This window comes from Cinclus cinclus, chromosome 13 (genome assembly GCF_963662255.1).
Source record: "Cinclus cinclus chromosome 13, bCinCin1.1, whole genome shotgun sequence".
NCBI lineage: Eukaryota > Metazoa > Chordata > Aves > Passeriformes > Cinclidae > Cinclus > Cinclus cinclus.
The window spans coordinates 20,389,672-20,403,958 of NC_085058.1; the positions used below are offsets into that span (position 1 = coordinate 20,389,672).

The 14,287-nt window shown below is 46.3% G+C and overlaps 1 protein-coding gene across 3 annotated transcripts in view; it reads left to right on the plus strand.

Annotated features, from left to right (window-relative positions):
* SMAD3 (SMAD family member 3) overlaps positions 1–14,287 on the plus strand; it is a 68,621-nt gene that overhangs the window by 43,615 nt on the left and 10,719 nt on the right. For 2 of the 3 annotated variants that reach the window (XM_062501208.1, XM_062501210.1), the window contains exons 2-5: positions 6,698–6,891; positions 8,167–8,301; positions 8,956–9,030; positions 9,795–9,845. In XM_062501208.1, the coding sequence (XP_062357192.1) occupies positions 6,698–6,891; positions 8,167–8,301; positions 8,956–9,030; positions 9,795–9,845 (455 nt within the window). The remainder of the gene's footprint in view (positions 1–6,697; positions 6,892–8,166; positions 8,302–8,955; positions 9,031–9,794; positions 9,846–14,287) is intronic. The other variant, XM_062501209.1, reaches the window with a different exon arrangement.

The following is a 14,287-nucleotide window of genomic DNA, read 5'->3' on the forward strand; positions in this document are numbered from 1 at the left end:
AAGTTTGTGGGACCAGGTCCCCTTGTTTGTGGTGTGCTGTTAATTGCTACTGGTTGTGCAAATAATTACATATCTGAGTGGCTGCTAACCCAGCTTGAAAAGCAATGAAACACAGAGCCAGTGGCATGAGGGGAAAAAGGCCTCTGTAATTCCAGCAGAGCATTGATCTCTGCCTTAAGATGCTTTTGAAAATGGGAGATGGGAACTCTGGAAAATTTCACCCTGGATCTCATTATCCATGCGGGGGAGGTCCAAACACAGATGGGCAAACCTGGAAATAGCTGCTTTTCAAATTACAGGAAAAGCAGCAACATTTTCACTATATAATAAAGAAAATAACAGCAACGAAGCTCGAGTAGCCTCAGACTATTCCAAACAAGATAATTGGAGGCTGGAGCACAATGTATTTTTAGCTATATCTGCTATAAAGTAAACATGTTCTTTGTCCAGGACCACCAGAAATGTTTCCATAAGAAATGTTGGCTTTGTCCCAGCCTGATAGAATGCACAAACATTTGTCTGAGGAGCCAGTTCCGACTCTGGTATTTATATGAAGGTTCTGTTGAAGGCACTGGGAATTGTATTTATTGTGAAGGGGAGGCCAAGGTCTTAAAACTGTTGTTTTTCCACACTCCCTCTGATAATGCCTTTTGCTTTTGTTAGCACACACATATTTGGGGCAGCAGTTCTTGGTGTGAGGCTTCTGTCCAAGCACTGTGCAGCACAAGAGTTTCTTTTTCCTTTCTTTCCTGAGTTCTCTTGCTCTGGTTTATCTGGGATATGTCAACAGCTGATGCTGATTTGCAGAATTCTCTTGATTTCAGTGAAAATAAGAGCATTTTTTCCCCTACAGCATCAAGAAGATGCAGATAGAAACTAGATATTAAATGTAAATTAGTGTAAGTACCGTGGAGGCTGAGAGAATAACTGAGTTTTGAGCAGCTTTTTTTTTTTTTGCCTTTTTCTTCCTTTTGATTGCCATGTGCTCCAGTAATTCAGTCTTCTTGAAATGCTTTTGTTTTGGATGCACTCTGGGTTATGGAAGATTATCTGAATATCCTTGGCATTTCCATCCATCCTTTTTCTCCTCATGAAAGTGCCCTGCCCATCCAAGCACACGGATTCCTGGAATCCCCTGGGAGAGAGGAGGCTGCTGGTTTGCTTGGATAAAAGTGTGTTGGGTTTTGGATTTCAGCTTTGGAGTTAAATGTGGGATTCTGGGAAGAAATGACGAGTTCTGATAAATGGCTTTTCAAAAAGACACGTTCAGAAACCTCTCCTGTGTCCACTCCCTGCACCCTTAAGGCTGAAGCACAAATAAATTTCCATGAGTCTGACACAGATTTGGGCCAATCAACTTTGCTGAAATAAATAAAAGGACCAGGTCTGCTTAGAAAAACTGGGTATTGCAGAGATGCAATACCTTCAGAAACACAGCCTCAAATTCCATTTCAACCCCCTATTTTCTGTGGAGAAAAAGGCAGAAATATTGGAGTGTATATTAGGAAGTTTGGAAGTGGGTTTATGATTAAACCTTAATTAAACATTAGGATATATGCTGTCCTTTCTGTGGTAAGAGGGTGTGTGCCTGGGTCTCTGGAGTATCTTATTTGTTTGCTGTGCTCCTGGCTATCAGGAAAAGGAGGAGCTGAAAGAAATGGAGGGGCATAAAATTACAAAATGGCTAAAAATAGAGGAGAGGGAGCTGGGTTTGGTAGCCACCAACCAATATCCTGTAGCTGGGGCAGAAAGAGAAGGGGTGTAAATAACAGAGATCAGTAAAAAATAGAGGGGAATAATAGTTGATGATATATGAGAAAATGAGATCTTTCCATAGCTTTAAAGAAATCTAAATTAAACTGAGAGTGGAAGGGGGACAAGGCTCTGTGGGCAACAGGCAACAATGGGCAGAGAGTTTATGGTAAACCAATAAAATGTACTTATGTCTGAATGTGAAATTAGACTCTGAAAAATACGGTCTCAAGGCACCTGCTAAAGAGCTTACTGGAATCTTAATAAATGACTCATGCTGTCATAATCTGATCCTGACATCAACTCCCAGGGCTGGAGTTCTTCAGCTCTGCAGAGGGGGAAGGGGAGGCTGCAAAGACTGGGATGGAAACAGGAAGGTAAAAAAACCCATTTCCACAAAATTATTGATGATTTGGGTATGATCAGCTCCTTTGCAAACCCTGGACAAAGGAGGCTTGAGCAGAGGAATTCTGCAGCACCAGAAGAAGCCACGAATTTCTCTTTACCTTTAAATTACCTGATGCTGTGGGCTGTTTTGTAAAGGATGTGTGGCTTCCTCCCAAATCCAAAAAGAGGATTTTAGTGGGAAGAAAAAACCAAATGAGAGAGCTAGCAGCACTAAATAGTGGTGATCATTGATGGTATTGAGGGAGAAATTCATTCTCCTCTCCTGGTTTTGGCTCTGCCACAAACTTTTCTTTTGCTTTGGGAAAATCCTTTTACTCCATTCATTTCAAGGTTGTAAAAACATTCCCTCTCCATAGAGATATATTGCAAATTACACATTTATTAATTATTTTAATCTTCTACACATTAGGAGTGTTAATTATTAGTTTCCTCTCTGGCAGTGCACTGCAAACCTCAGCTTGACACAGGGAACTTCTATTTCCAGACCTTGAATGACAGCACTGTTAAAAGTGCCCCAGAAACTGGAAAATTTCTGAGCAAATTGAGGGGAAAGAGATGGCAAAGGATCAGCTTTGGAGTTACAAATGTGCTGTGTGGGTCGATTTTTTTTATTCCCTCTTGTTGATTTGGCCACTGTTGAGGGAAAGTTGAGATTTTATCCCACTGCTCAGTGAAGCCCTGTGGATATTCCAGAGCTCTGCACACAAAAGGCAGATTCTGCTACAAGAATAAATGCTAATTTTCCTGCTGTAGCCCAGATGGAGGGTCTGTAAGGAACTACTTACCATGTTTTGTGTTCAGCAGAAAATCACAGCCTGTGGCCACAGTTCTTGGTGAGTTTTTGAGCAATTGGCAACTTATTAATCATGGCTTTACAAACCAGCTCCTGCTCGTGGCTTTTAAAATTAATAATTTCAATTTTTCTTCCTGATGGTTTTTCTTTTTTTTCTTCTCCCTTTTTGCAGGTGTTGGTGTTAGTGGATACTTGAGTTTTTTGGGCATTTTGCTCTTTTGCAAGATTAATGACAGGGATATAAAGCTGATGGGGAAGGGATTGGATCTCTAATGGAGTAAATCTGAATTTTTCCAGCCTGGGCAAAAAAAATTGATTGCTGAGCTCACCTTCCTTAATTTGCACTCCTGGTTTTTGCACCGCTGATTTCAGCTTTGCTTTTAAAGCAGGACAATGGGTACAAGGAAGAGTTTCAGTATCCATCTAAAGATAGCTGCAAAATGCTCAAAGAGGAACAAATAAAATAACCAAAACCTTTCAGAACGTGGGGTGGGGTTTTTGTGTTTCGCAATCCAGGATCCTACAAATTAAATACAGTTTAAGAGAGCAACCACAAAACAAACCCAGCAGAAAAACCCCAACAACAACAAACCCCATACAAGCAGAAAAAAACCCCAATCAGGCCTGGAAATCAAATTCAGGTTGTGCAATGTTCTCCTGTTTAATTCAGACAGATTGTTTAAAAATAAAACTTCAATGTTTCTGTCATTTTTTTCCCCCCTTCCCCTCTCTGGTTTTGCCATTAAAGCCTCGCCATTGCCCTTTGCTCTTTGAGCAGCATTTGCCTTTGGAGAGGCAGCTTGGTGGGGTAAATTTCCCTAGGAAATTACTTGTAAGGATGGATCCACCCTAAAGGTGGTTTTTGGTTCTCAAGGATTCCACACAGTGTAGGAATATTTGGATGACAAAGTATAAATTATGCTGGTTTTTTTAGAGAACACTCCAGTACTGAATTTTGAACCCCCAAAAAATTGGTAATTTGAAAAGAAATTCTGTTAAATAATATGGAATAATAAATGTATCAAGGCATTTGCACAGGGAGAGCTGCTCAGCCCAGGCTGGTTCAAGGAAGGGGAAGAGGGAGGAACAATTCAGCATCCCAAGGGAAATTTGGGGCTAATTTTCATGAGCTCTGCATGTGCTGAGCTCCTCAATGGTTTGGGATCAGTCATTGAATGGTTTGGGATCAGCCATTGGGAGCTTCAGAACAGGACCAGGAGAGGGAAGGAGCTGTTAGGGAGGTTATAATAACCTGGAGGTTATTATGGGATGGCTCTGCACATGGGACACATGCTGGGGTCACCCCTGGGGCTGCCCTGAGCACAGCAGTGTTGGCTCCTCTCACCTCCTGTCCCATCTCATCCACACCAGGAGTTTGTTCCTTGGGAGAAAACATTCCTTGAGGGATGAGGAAAATGCTCCTGGGGTTTTGGGGCAGGACAGAAGGAGGACGTGGAGCTGCTCCTGTTCCTCAGTTTTGTCCCAAGTCCCTCAGTGGGGAGCCTGAGGAGAGATTTCCCAACCAGAAAAACCCCAATGAACCCCCAGGGCTTTGGGGAAATATCATTCCTTTTACCTAATCTCTTAGAGGGGAGAGGAGGAGGTTGCTGGGTTTGAAAATAGACCAGATGGCTCTGTCCTTGTAAAAAGTCTCTTTAGATAGGAGTGCAGAGAATTCCATCTCTGTGCTGTGGGCAGAGCCTGGGCTGATGGCAGGACGAGCCTTTCCCCTCCAGCTGATTGGGAAGTTTGTTACTGGGGAATGTAGGGAGAGCCCTGTCCTTGGAAATAACCCCAAATCCACATTTGTGAATGACCCCAACCACATTTTGTGTTAATGCCCCAGCTCAGCTGCTCAACCCAAATCCACGATCTCCATGTGCTGGTGGAGGAGCAGGAATCACATTCCCACAGCTGTGTCTCCTGTGGATACTTGGAATATTCTCTCTGAGTCTTCTTTTTTCTCTTTTTTCCTCTCTTGGATGCAGGATATGCTGCCAAGCAGGCAGATATAGGGGAATGGAGAAGCACTCCTGGTTTATTCCTTGTCTTGTCTCTTTATGCTAAATTCAGTGAATATTTTCGTATTCATATTTCATACTTCATATTCATTTTCAGTGAATATTATCATATCCAACCTGATTCGTTTTGAGGTCACATCACTCCAGTCTTGGCCCCAGTGAAATCAACACCAAAATTCCCATCTTCCCCAGAAGCTCAGGTCTGGCCACTTGCACTCTCCTTGGGGATATTCCCCAATTTTGACTGGAATCAGTTGTGTTTTACCTTCCCTGTTGTTGTAGCAGTGTTTGCAAAGGTGTGTGTGGTACCAAGCTCTGCCAGGGGAACTTTTGGGAAAACTCTTTGAGGGCAGCCAAGATGAGCCCAGCCTCTTTGGAATAATTGTTTGTGTGTTTTGCTTTGGGTTTGCTTTGTTTTTCTAACTCGGCTGCCAACACAAAGAACCAGGGGAAATAATTCCAAGTAAAGTTTCAATTTTCTTTATTTTTCTCTCTCCTTGACAAATTAAAAAAGAGAAATACTTCATTTCACCAAAGCCCTGAAGTGTTTCATTTGGGTTATTAGGAAAAGCAAGGGAAATGAAGAGTTAGACTTAAAAGGAAGTGCCTGGGGGCAGCTCCCATTCATCCAGGATGGAGGAGACCCTGCTCCAGCTTTTTCCTCTGCTGGAGAGGAGTTGAAAACTCTTGTCCTGCTTCCCAGGAAGGTTTGCTAGGAAGAGGCTGTTCTGGGGTGAGAATGGGACTGGGTGAAAAATGAGCTGCAGGGTAGATGTAAAAATAAAAATAAGCAATGCTGTAAAAACTCTTTATTTGCTTTCAAGCTGCAACTTGGAAAATGAACTGAGTTGTTTGTAAGGTTCCTGAATTTTATATAGACATAGTAGATACATTTACATAAAAGTTATCTATGTTGATTTTGTCCCAATGAAAATTCATTTATCTGTGATTTAAAAGTCCAGGTTTATTTATTAACACACATTTGAAGATGTAACACCTTTCCAAGCACAGCAGAGATGGCTGAGATGAGAGCTGTGCAAACCCTGCTTGTTTAGGACACATGTCAGTGGTTAAGGAGTGCCACTGAATTGTCGTGTTCTCACTAGCTGTAGTTTTTGTCTCTGCCTCCTGATCAACCATAAAATAGTAAAAGAAAAAAACTGAAAAATCCAGATATCCAAAAGTAAATCTAGACAGAGCTGTTGTGTGAAACAAATATTAATTGTTGTGGATGCTTCATCCAGTGCCTAAAGGGGCTCCAGGAGAGCTGGAGAAGGACTTTGGACAAGGGATGAAGGGACAGGACACAGGGAATGGCTTCAGACTAAAAGAGAGTGGGGTTAGATGGGATATTGGGCAGGAATTGTTCCCTGGGAGGGTGGGGAGGGGCTGGGATGGAATTCCCAGAGAAGCTGTGGCTGCCACCACTGGAACCCTGGAATGTCCAAGGCCAGGTCGGAGGGGGCTTGGAACCACCTGGGACAGTGGAAGGTGTCCCTGCCCGTGGCAGGGGTGGCACTGGGTGACCTTTAAGATCCTTTCCAACCCAAACCATTCTGGGATTCCATGGTGTTACTGCTTTTGGAGGGAAATCCTTGCCCTGAGGAGGGGCAGCGGTGACCTCCTGGCAGTGCCAGGGGTCTGTGACCGTGCCGGGATAGAGCCACCCGTGCCCCTGTGCCAATCCCAGGCTCACCAGCCCTCTCTCTGTGCCCCCGTGCAGGTCCCTGGATGGGAGGCTGCAGGTGTCCCACAGGAAGGGTCTCCCCCACGTCATCTACTGCCGGCTGTGGCGCTGGCCCGACCTGCACAGCCACCACGAGCTGCGCGCCATGGAGATGTGCGAGTTCGCCTTCAACATGAAGAAGGATGAAGTCTGTGTCAACCCCTACCACTACCAGAGAGTGGAGACCCCAGGTACCACCACGTGCCCTCCCCAGCCTCTCCTGCACCTCTGAGGGCATTCCCAGGAGATCCCTGCCCTCCCCAGCCTCTCCTGCACCTCTGAGGGCATTCCCAGGAGATCCCTGCCCTCCCCAGCCCCTCCTGCACCTCTGAGGGCATTCCCAGGAGATCCCTGCCCTCCCCAGCCTCTCCTGCACCTCTGAGGGCATTCCCAGGAGATCCCTGCCCTCCCCAGCCCCTCCTGCACCTCTGAGGGCATTCCCAGGAGATCCCTGCCCTCCCCAGCCCCTCCTGCACCTCTGAGGGCATTCCCAGGAGATCCCTGCCCTCCCCAGCCTCTCCTGCACCTCTGAGGGCATTCCCAGGAGATCCCTGCCCTCCCCAGCCCCTCCTGCACCTCTGAGGGCATTCCCAGGAGATCCCTGCCCTCCCCAGCCCCTCCTGCACCTCTGAGGGCATTCCCAGGAGATCCCTGCCCTCCCCAGCCCCTCCTGCACCTCTGAGGGCATTCCCAGGAGATCCCTGCCCTCCCCAGACCCTCCTGCACCTCTGAGGGCATTCCCAGGAGATCCCTGCCCTCCCCAGCCCCTCCTGCACCTCTGAGGGCATTCCCATGCACACTGGGTGTATTATTGGTGATTATCCCTTACTGTATGGAGTAGAATAATTTATGAACCTGCACTCAGAGGGGGAAGTATCTTTGGGAAGTGATGATATCCAAGTGAGCAGGTTCCCAGGGTGGCATTGTGTGCACATAACTCACAGAAGGAGCCATAGCAGTGTTCTGAGCATCCCTCACTGCTGGGGTTAAATGAAGGATAAACTGTTGAGCTGGGTCTAAGAACAGCTCCCAGTTTCCTGTTCTGGAGTCTCCTCCTCTGGAAGAGACTTTGATCTGGAGCTGCAGCACCTTCTGCTGCATGTCAGCACAGATCTGCAGAGCCTGGCAGGATGTTTATGCTAATCCCACCTGCCTGCTGCATCCTATGGGAAACTCATTTCTTGGGAATCATGGGGTGCACCGACTCCTAAATGGAGTTTCCAGCAGAGCTGAAAGGGGGCAGAGAGAGCAGATGTGCTCAGATAAGCTCTATCCCATTCCCAGCTGGGAATAAACAGCATCCTCACCTGCTGCTGTTATTCCAGAGGCCAACATCAAATCCTGAGCCCTAACAAGCCCTGTTTGTATTCCATGTATTTAAAGCTGTTACTCCACACTGGTTTCTCCTCGTTTTCTGCTGTTTCCCTGACTTTATTTGAAAGCTGTTTCCTGTTTTCCCTCTGCAGTGCTGCCCCCGGTGCTGGTGCCTCGGCACGCAGAGATTCCAGCCGAATTCCCACCCCTGGATGATTACAGCCACTCCATCCCAGAGAACACTAACTTCCCTGCAGGTATCGAGCCCCAGAGCAACTACATTCCAGGTACCTTGTGTCTTCCATACAGGGAGGGGGCAGAGAACACAGGGAATCCTGCCTGGGGATCCCAAAGCAGGAATCTTTCTTTCCATCCTTCCTCTGGAGCTACAGAGTGCAGAAATAGCTGGAAATTGTAAATGTGGGCATTCAACAGGGCTGTTCATTGGTTTGTTTTGTTGGTTTTAAACTCACCTCTTCATTCAGTGGTACAAACTCAGTTTATTGTGAAATCTAAACGGGATGTTCCCTTCTCAGGTTGGGATTTGAATGAAATTCAGCCATTTTGAGTAAAACTCTCCAAATTTCTGATGGAATTGAGCTCTTCTATTTATGTATCTCTCTTACAAGCAATTTACACCTTATTTGCATGGAAAAGTTATGCAGCTGCACTGCAGGAGAGGAGAAATATGTGGACAGAAAACTGCCTCCATGGCTTAAAGTTTCATGGGACTGAAAATCCGGATTTTTTTGTTTTCCCCTTCCTCTGTTATTCACAAATATGAATATCACCCTGGCTGTGCTGGCTCCTCCCTCCAGCAGCTTGAGAAAGAAAAGTAATAAAGAATTTGAGCTCCTTGTGCATGACAAAATGAATGTTTTTGGTGCCTGAAATCCAGGCTTTTCAGTTGCACTGACAGTGTGATGATTTTGTGCCTCCAGAGACCCCTCCTCCAGGCTATTTGAGTGAGGATGGAGAAACCAGTGACCACCAGATGAACCCCAGCATGGATGCAGGTGAGTCACCTTTGGGCTTTTAATTTAGTGGCTGTATCCCAAAGGAAGTTGAATGTCCAGGTTTTCTCTCATTGCCACAAAAAGAAGTAGCCAGGTTTGGAATGAGGGTACCTAACTTATGTTCAAATAATCCATATATTATGTTCAGATAGACCATATTAATGTTCACATGTCATGGGCTTCCCTTATTATAGAAAAAAAATAAAAGAAATCAGCTCAGAGCAGTGTGAAAGGAAAAGTAAAAATGGGCTGCACCACCCGCCTGCCTCCGTGGGACATCCAAGTGCAGATATTGAAAATATAGGCCCAGAATTTGTGGCAAATTTCCGTGATTAAAGATAAAATTCTGGCAGCTTTTTGGTCAGATCTGTGTAACCTGATCCAATACTCTATTGTCCCAAACCCAGCAAGACTGGGGATAGAAAGTGTTACGGTTTTAATTTTATTTTGTCTAGCAATGTACACCCAGGCTCTTTAATGCCCAGCTAACTGGGTTTGTCAGGATGGTACCTGGAAATAAAACAGCTAAGTGCTGCTCACTTTGGAAAATTCATGGGTTAAACTTCAGTTAATTCCCTGTGAAGGGGCAGCAAGTTGATACTACTGTAAGGAGTACTCAACATCAGAGAAGCTGCAGTGTCAAAAATGAGACTGCAGTGAGCAGGGGGCTGTCCCTCCAACAAGCCTGGGCAGAACTGAAGATCCTGTGAATCTTTTTCCTGATGCAGATTCCATAGCAATAATTATCCCTTCTTGATTTTCAGGTTCTCCAAACTTATCACCGAACCCCATGTCTCCAGCACACAACAATCTGGGTAAGCACATGATCCTGGGAGCTGGGTGTAATTACAGCCAAGAGGGTGACATTTGAATGATGCTGTTGAAGTTGTGCACTTCTTTCAATATTCCAATGGTTTTAAACTGCCAAAGGGCAGCTTTGGATTGGATGTGAGCAGGGAATTGTTCCCTGGCAGGGTGGGGAGGGACTGGGATGGAATTCCCAGAGAAGCTGTGACTGCCCCTGGATCCCTGGAAGTGTCCAAGGCCAGGTTGGAGCACCCTGGGATAGTGGAAGTGTCCCTGGCCATGGCAGGAGATGGAACTGGATGGGATTTAAGGTCCCTTTTAATCCAGCCCATGCTGGAATTCTGTGAGACTGAGCGTGGTCTGAGCAGAGAGAAGTGGAGGAGATGGGTTGGAGAGTCCAAATAACCAGGGAATGTGCAGGGATGTCAGTGAATGGAGAGGTCGTGGACAGCATTCCTGGAGCACAGAGGTGCTGGTGGGTGGGGGAGATGCACAAAGCACAGGTGCAGGCCAGGGTGGTTGTGGCTCACAGCAGCTGCTTTTCCTCACCCCAGCTCAAGTTACTCTCCAAGCTGGAGCTGTTTCCCCCCCAGCTCCGTGCTGGGCACGGGGAGCACACTGCAGCCCCGAGGGCTCTGTCAGACCATGGCTGGCACTGCCTCATTCCACACCTGTACACCAAACAGGGCAGCCCTGAGGACAAGGGACAGCAGCTCCACTTCTGAGACACCATGAGAGCTTTTGTGGTTATCTCAAATATTCCATCCTTTCTTTTCATTCTGATCTCCATCACTGAGCTCCTGCCCTGTTTGGAATTGCTGTGCTATAAAAATCCCTCCCAGCTCTGCCTGGCTGCAGGATCAGCTCCCCAACTGTTCATTAAGGCAGCAGACAGAGCCCACTTGAGACTGCTCTGGAAGAACCATGGCCATAAAGTTTACATATGCTTTTAATACTGGCACACAGCACTTTGACACTGCTCCAAAATTTGTCAGTCATTGGCTGATTTGTGGATATCTTGGGGCTGTTGAACAGAGGGTTTCTTTTTTTTTTTTTTTGCCCCCCCCCCTTTTTTTTTTAATATTGCCATGGTGACATGGAACTTTTATTTCTTTAACTCCTACAGCCCAAGAAGAGAATGCATGACTGAAATATTTTTATTTCATTTTTCCCAGTGTGCTGCCTGGGAGCTGATGAGAATTTTCTTGGAATTTTTCTTTTTTTATTTTTCCAACCTAAAAATAAAAAGCCAGTTCCGTGTAACAAACTCAACCTGGCAAGTGCTATCTGCCTTACACAAGGCAGAAAGGAGTTCCTAGGAAAGAGACCCCACTATATCCTTCCTGACAGGGACACTGGTCGTTCACACATGAGATGTCTCAGGTGAAAAAAAAAAGGAGCAGGTGAAGCTGGTAAAGCATAAGGAATCTCTTTGTAGTCTGAGGAGCAGACAGCAGAGAAGCAGTTTAATTTACCAGCATTAAAAAATGCCTTTGAATTCTTGCAAACCATGTTTATTGCTCTCAGGCAGGAGCTTCCCCAAATGAAGAACTTCTTGTTGCTTTTAATTTTATTGTAAATTTTTGCCTTTGAGGAAGCTACAAAATAATAAATGAAAGAGCAGCTGAGCCACACTTAGAAGTGTCCAAGGGCAAAATTGTCATCACATGAGTGTTGTAAATGTCTTATTTGCAGCAAGGAGCTTCTCTCAGGGAAATCAGACCTTCAGCCTGATGGCCGCAGAGGGACTCTCTGCTCTCTCCTCTTGGAGCTGTTGGTGGCTGCTGACCTGCAGCACTCCTGTAATTCTTGGATAAGCAGAACTCCACTGCCAAGGGCTGGACTTTGCTCTGCAGGAGTCTCATGAGGCTTTCTCTGTGTATTTGTGGAGAAAATGGAACAGAAATCCAAACCCCACAGCAGTGTGTGCAAGGAGGGAGTTTCTCAGCTCTCGGGCAGAGGGGAGGCATTTCCAGCTTTGCCATGAAGAAAACAAAGTCCCAGGATTGCCTTGTTTATTTGAGCAGGACTACCTGAACTTAAATCCCATGGCCACATTCCAGGGAGTTCCAGAGGCAAAAAAGCAGCACAAAGCAAACCAGGTGTGACACCAGGGGCAGGGTTACCTCGAGGAGCAGGGCAGGTTTTCCATGCCAGGCTGGAATGTGGGCTGGAAGGAGCTCAGGGAATTGCATCCTTTCATTCCCAGGCACAAAAGCATTGCAAGGTAACATATTGGGATTTTTTTTTTATTCTCTTTTCAGTTTGTGTGTTGGAGTTTGAAGTGTTTGAGTTTTGGTTCCAAATTACAGTTGTCAAGTTTTCAGTTGTCAAACACAAGCTTTAAGTGAAAGTCACAGATATCCAAGGATCTCTTCCCTATTGCTGAAACACGAGCTGAGGGAAATACTGGGAACAAAATGAAAGGAGAGCTGCCAGCATTCTGTGGGCATTGGGAATGAAATCAGGGAGTTGAAGCTGGCTGAGGAGCAGCCCTGTGGTCACACACACATTGTTGTTCCGAGGGGGCCGTCCCTCGGAGCACAGGAAATCCATTGTCAGGGATTGCTCCACAGAAGGACTCGAGCAGGAGCTGTCAGAGCAATGAGCACATGGCCCACGGCCACATCCACGTCCCTCTGGCCCCCTGTGCCAGGGCACAGCCAGCCCTTCAGCACTCACCTCTCTGCATCTCCTCCTTTCCAAGGAGAGACTTGGGGTTGGTAGAGCTGGAAACATCTCTCAGCGAGTTCTGAACCACGCTGTGATTAAAAACATTCCCTGAAATGAGGGTAACAACTTCCCTTGTGCTCAGAGGGGGTGGGGGGAGGGAGCAGAGCAGGCAGCAGATTTTTCCCAGGACTTTGATCTGGCAGGGAGGATGCAGGACTGAGACCATCCCAGCACCCGGGGGACATTTTTGACAGCAAAGCTGTTTCTGAGTCAAGGCTGAAATTGTGCAGAGATGAATCAGGCAGGATTTGCCTGGGTTTCGTGTATCCTGTTCTATTGATTGTGTACCCCCACAGGCTTCTTTGGCAGAGCTGCATTCTCTTCCTTTTCCCGAAACACTGAAGCCATAAATTGAAAATTAATATTTAGGACAGCTCTAACACAAGAGGGAACTTGCCCATCCCACAGCAGCTTAAGCTGAAGTTTAAACCTACAAATCACAGGAGAAAGCAGCATCATTAAAAACTTGGTTGCAGTTCTTAGAGACAAGCTTTTCCTCAAACCAGGATTTGTTGGTTTATGTCTTTCCTCAAGCTGCAGATAAGCCAGAAATAAAATTCCTGCACATCCTTCAGTAAGGAATCCACAATTCCCTTGAGCCCCAAGCAGGTGGAGTTGGTTTCTGAAGGAAAGGACCACAAAACCATGGAGAGGTTTCAGTGTTTTTATAACTTGAGTAACACCAGCCTGAGGGTATTACTTAAGGATCAACACAGGTTGATATTTCTGGAGCTGAGCAGCCTTGTGATTAGAAAAGCACTTGCTGTGGAGCAAGAGCCCAGTCATGTGGAACTGATCTGTTTTCTTTGGTGGGTGGACTCACCCTGGGAGCCTCTGGGCAGAGCTGGTGTTTGCTGGGCCTCTCCACTGGGACCACAGAGTCCAGAGCAGTCCTGAGGTGGCCACAGCTGCTGGGGCTGAAATGAGGCTGCTGCTGGAAAAACTTGCCTGGTGTGGCAATTTCCAGTGGGAGAACCAAATGTGCCATGCAGGAGAAAAAGGCAGGGACAGTAAACTTGTGTCACTCTGGATGTGTGAAATAATCTGTTTCTATCAAGAGAGGGGCCTGCTTTGAGCTGTAAAATTAAAATGTGAAGAAGTTACAGGTAAAAGAAGCTGGGAATGGGTATAAGCTCTCAATTTCATGGGTTTTGAAGCCCTGCTAAGGATTAGAGTTCCCCAGATGCACTTCTATTCAAATCCTTATTTGCTGTCAGCCAAGCTCATAACAAAGCAGAAACTGAAGTGATTTTCCTGATTATTGGCTATTTTGGGAACTCCCCCAGCAGTGGAGAGGAACCCAATGTGTCTTTTGGCTGCTCTAACCTGTGTCTGAAGGTTATGGAGTAACAGGTACAGGTGAGAAAAGGCTCCCAGACCTCTGCAGAGACCCTGGTCAGTGTGAGAGGAGGCTGGGGTGGTAAAAACCTGTCTTGGATCTTTTTGGAGTTGATCTCTTAAGCCCCACATTCTCCTAAGCCCTGCAGGAGCAACAGATGGGAAAGCCTATGGAAAAAGCTGGGTTTTGCTGCTTTGATGTTAACTCCTTGGCCAGATGGGAGCTCTTCTGTTCTGTCTTGAAGCACCATTTGAATGGGGATGAAGTGATAAACTGGGGGGAGGGCTGGAGGGAATTCTCCTGACTGGATGTGGCTGGGTGTGCTTTGCATGTCCCCTGCTCAGCTTGGCTCTCAGCAGGGCTGGGCACCTCCTTGTG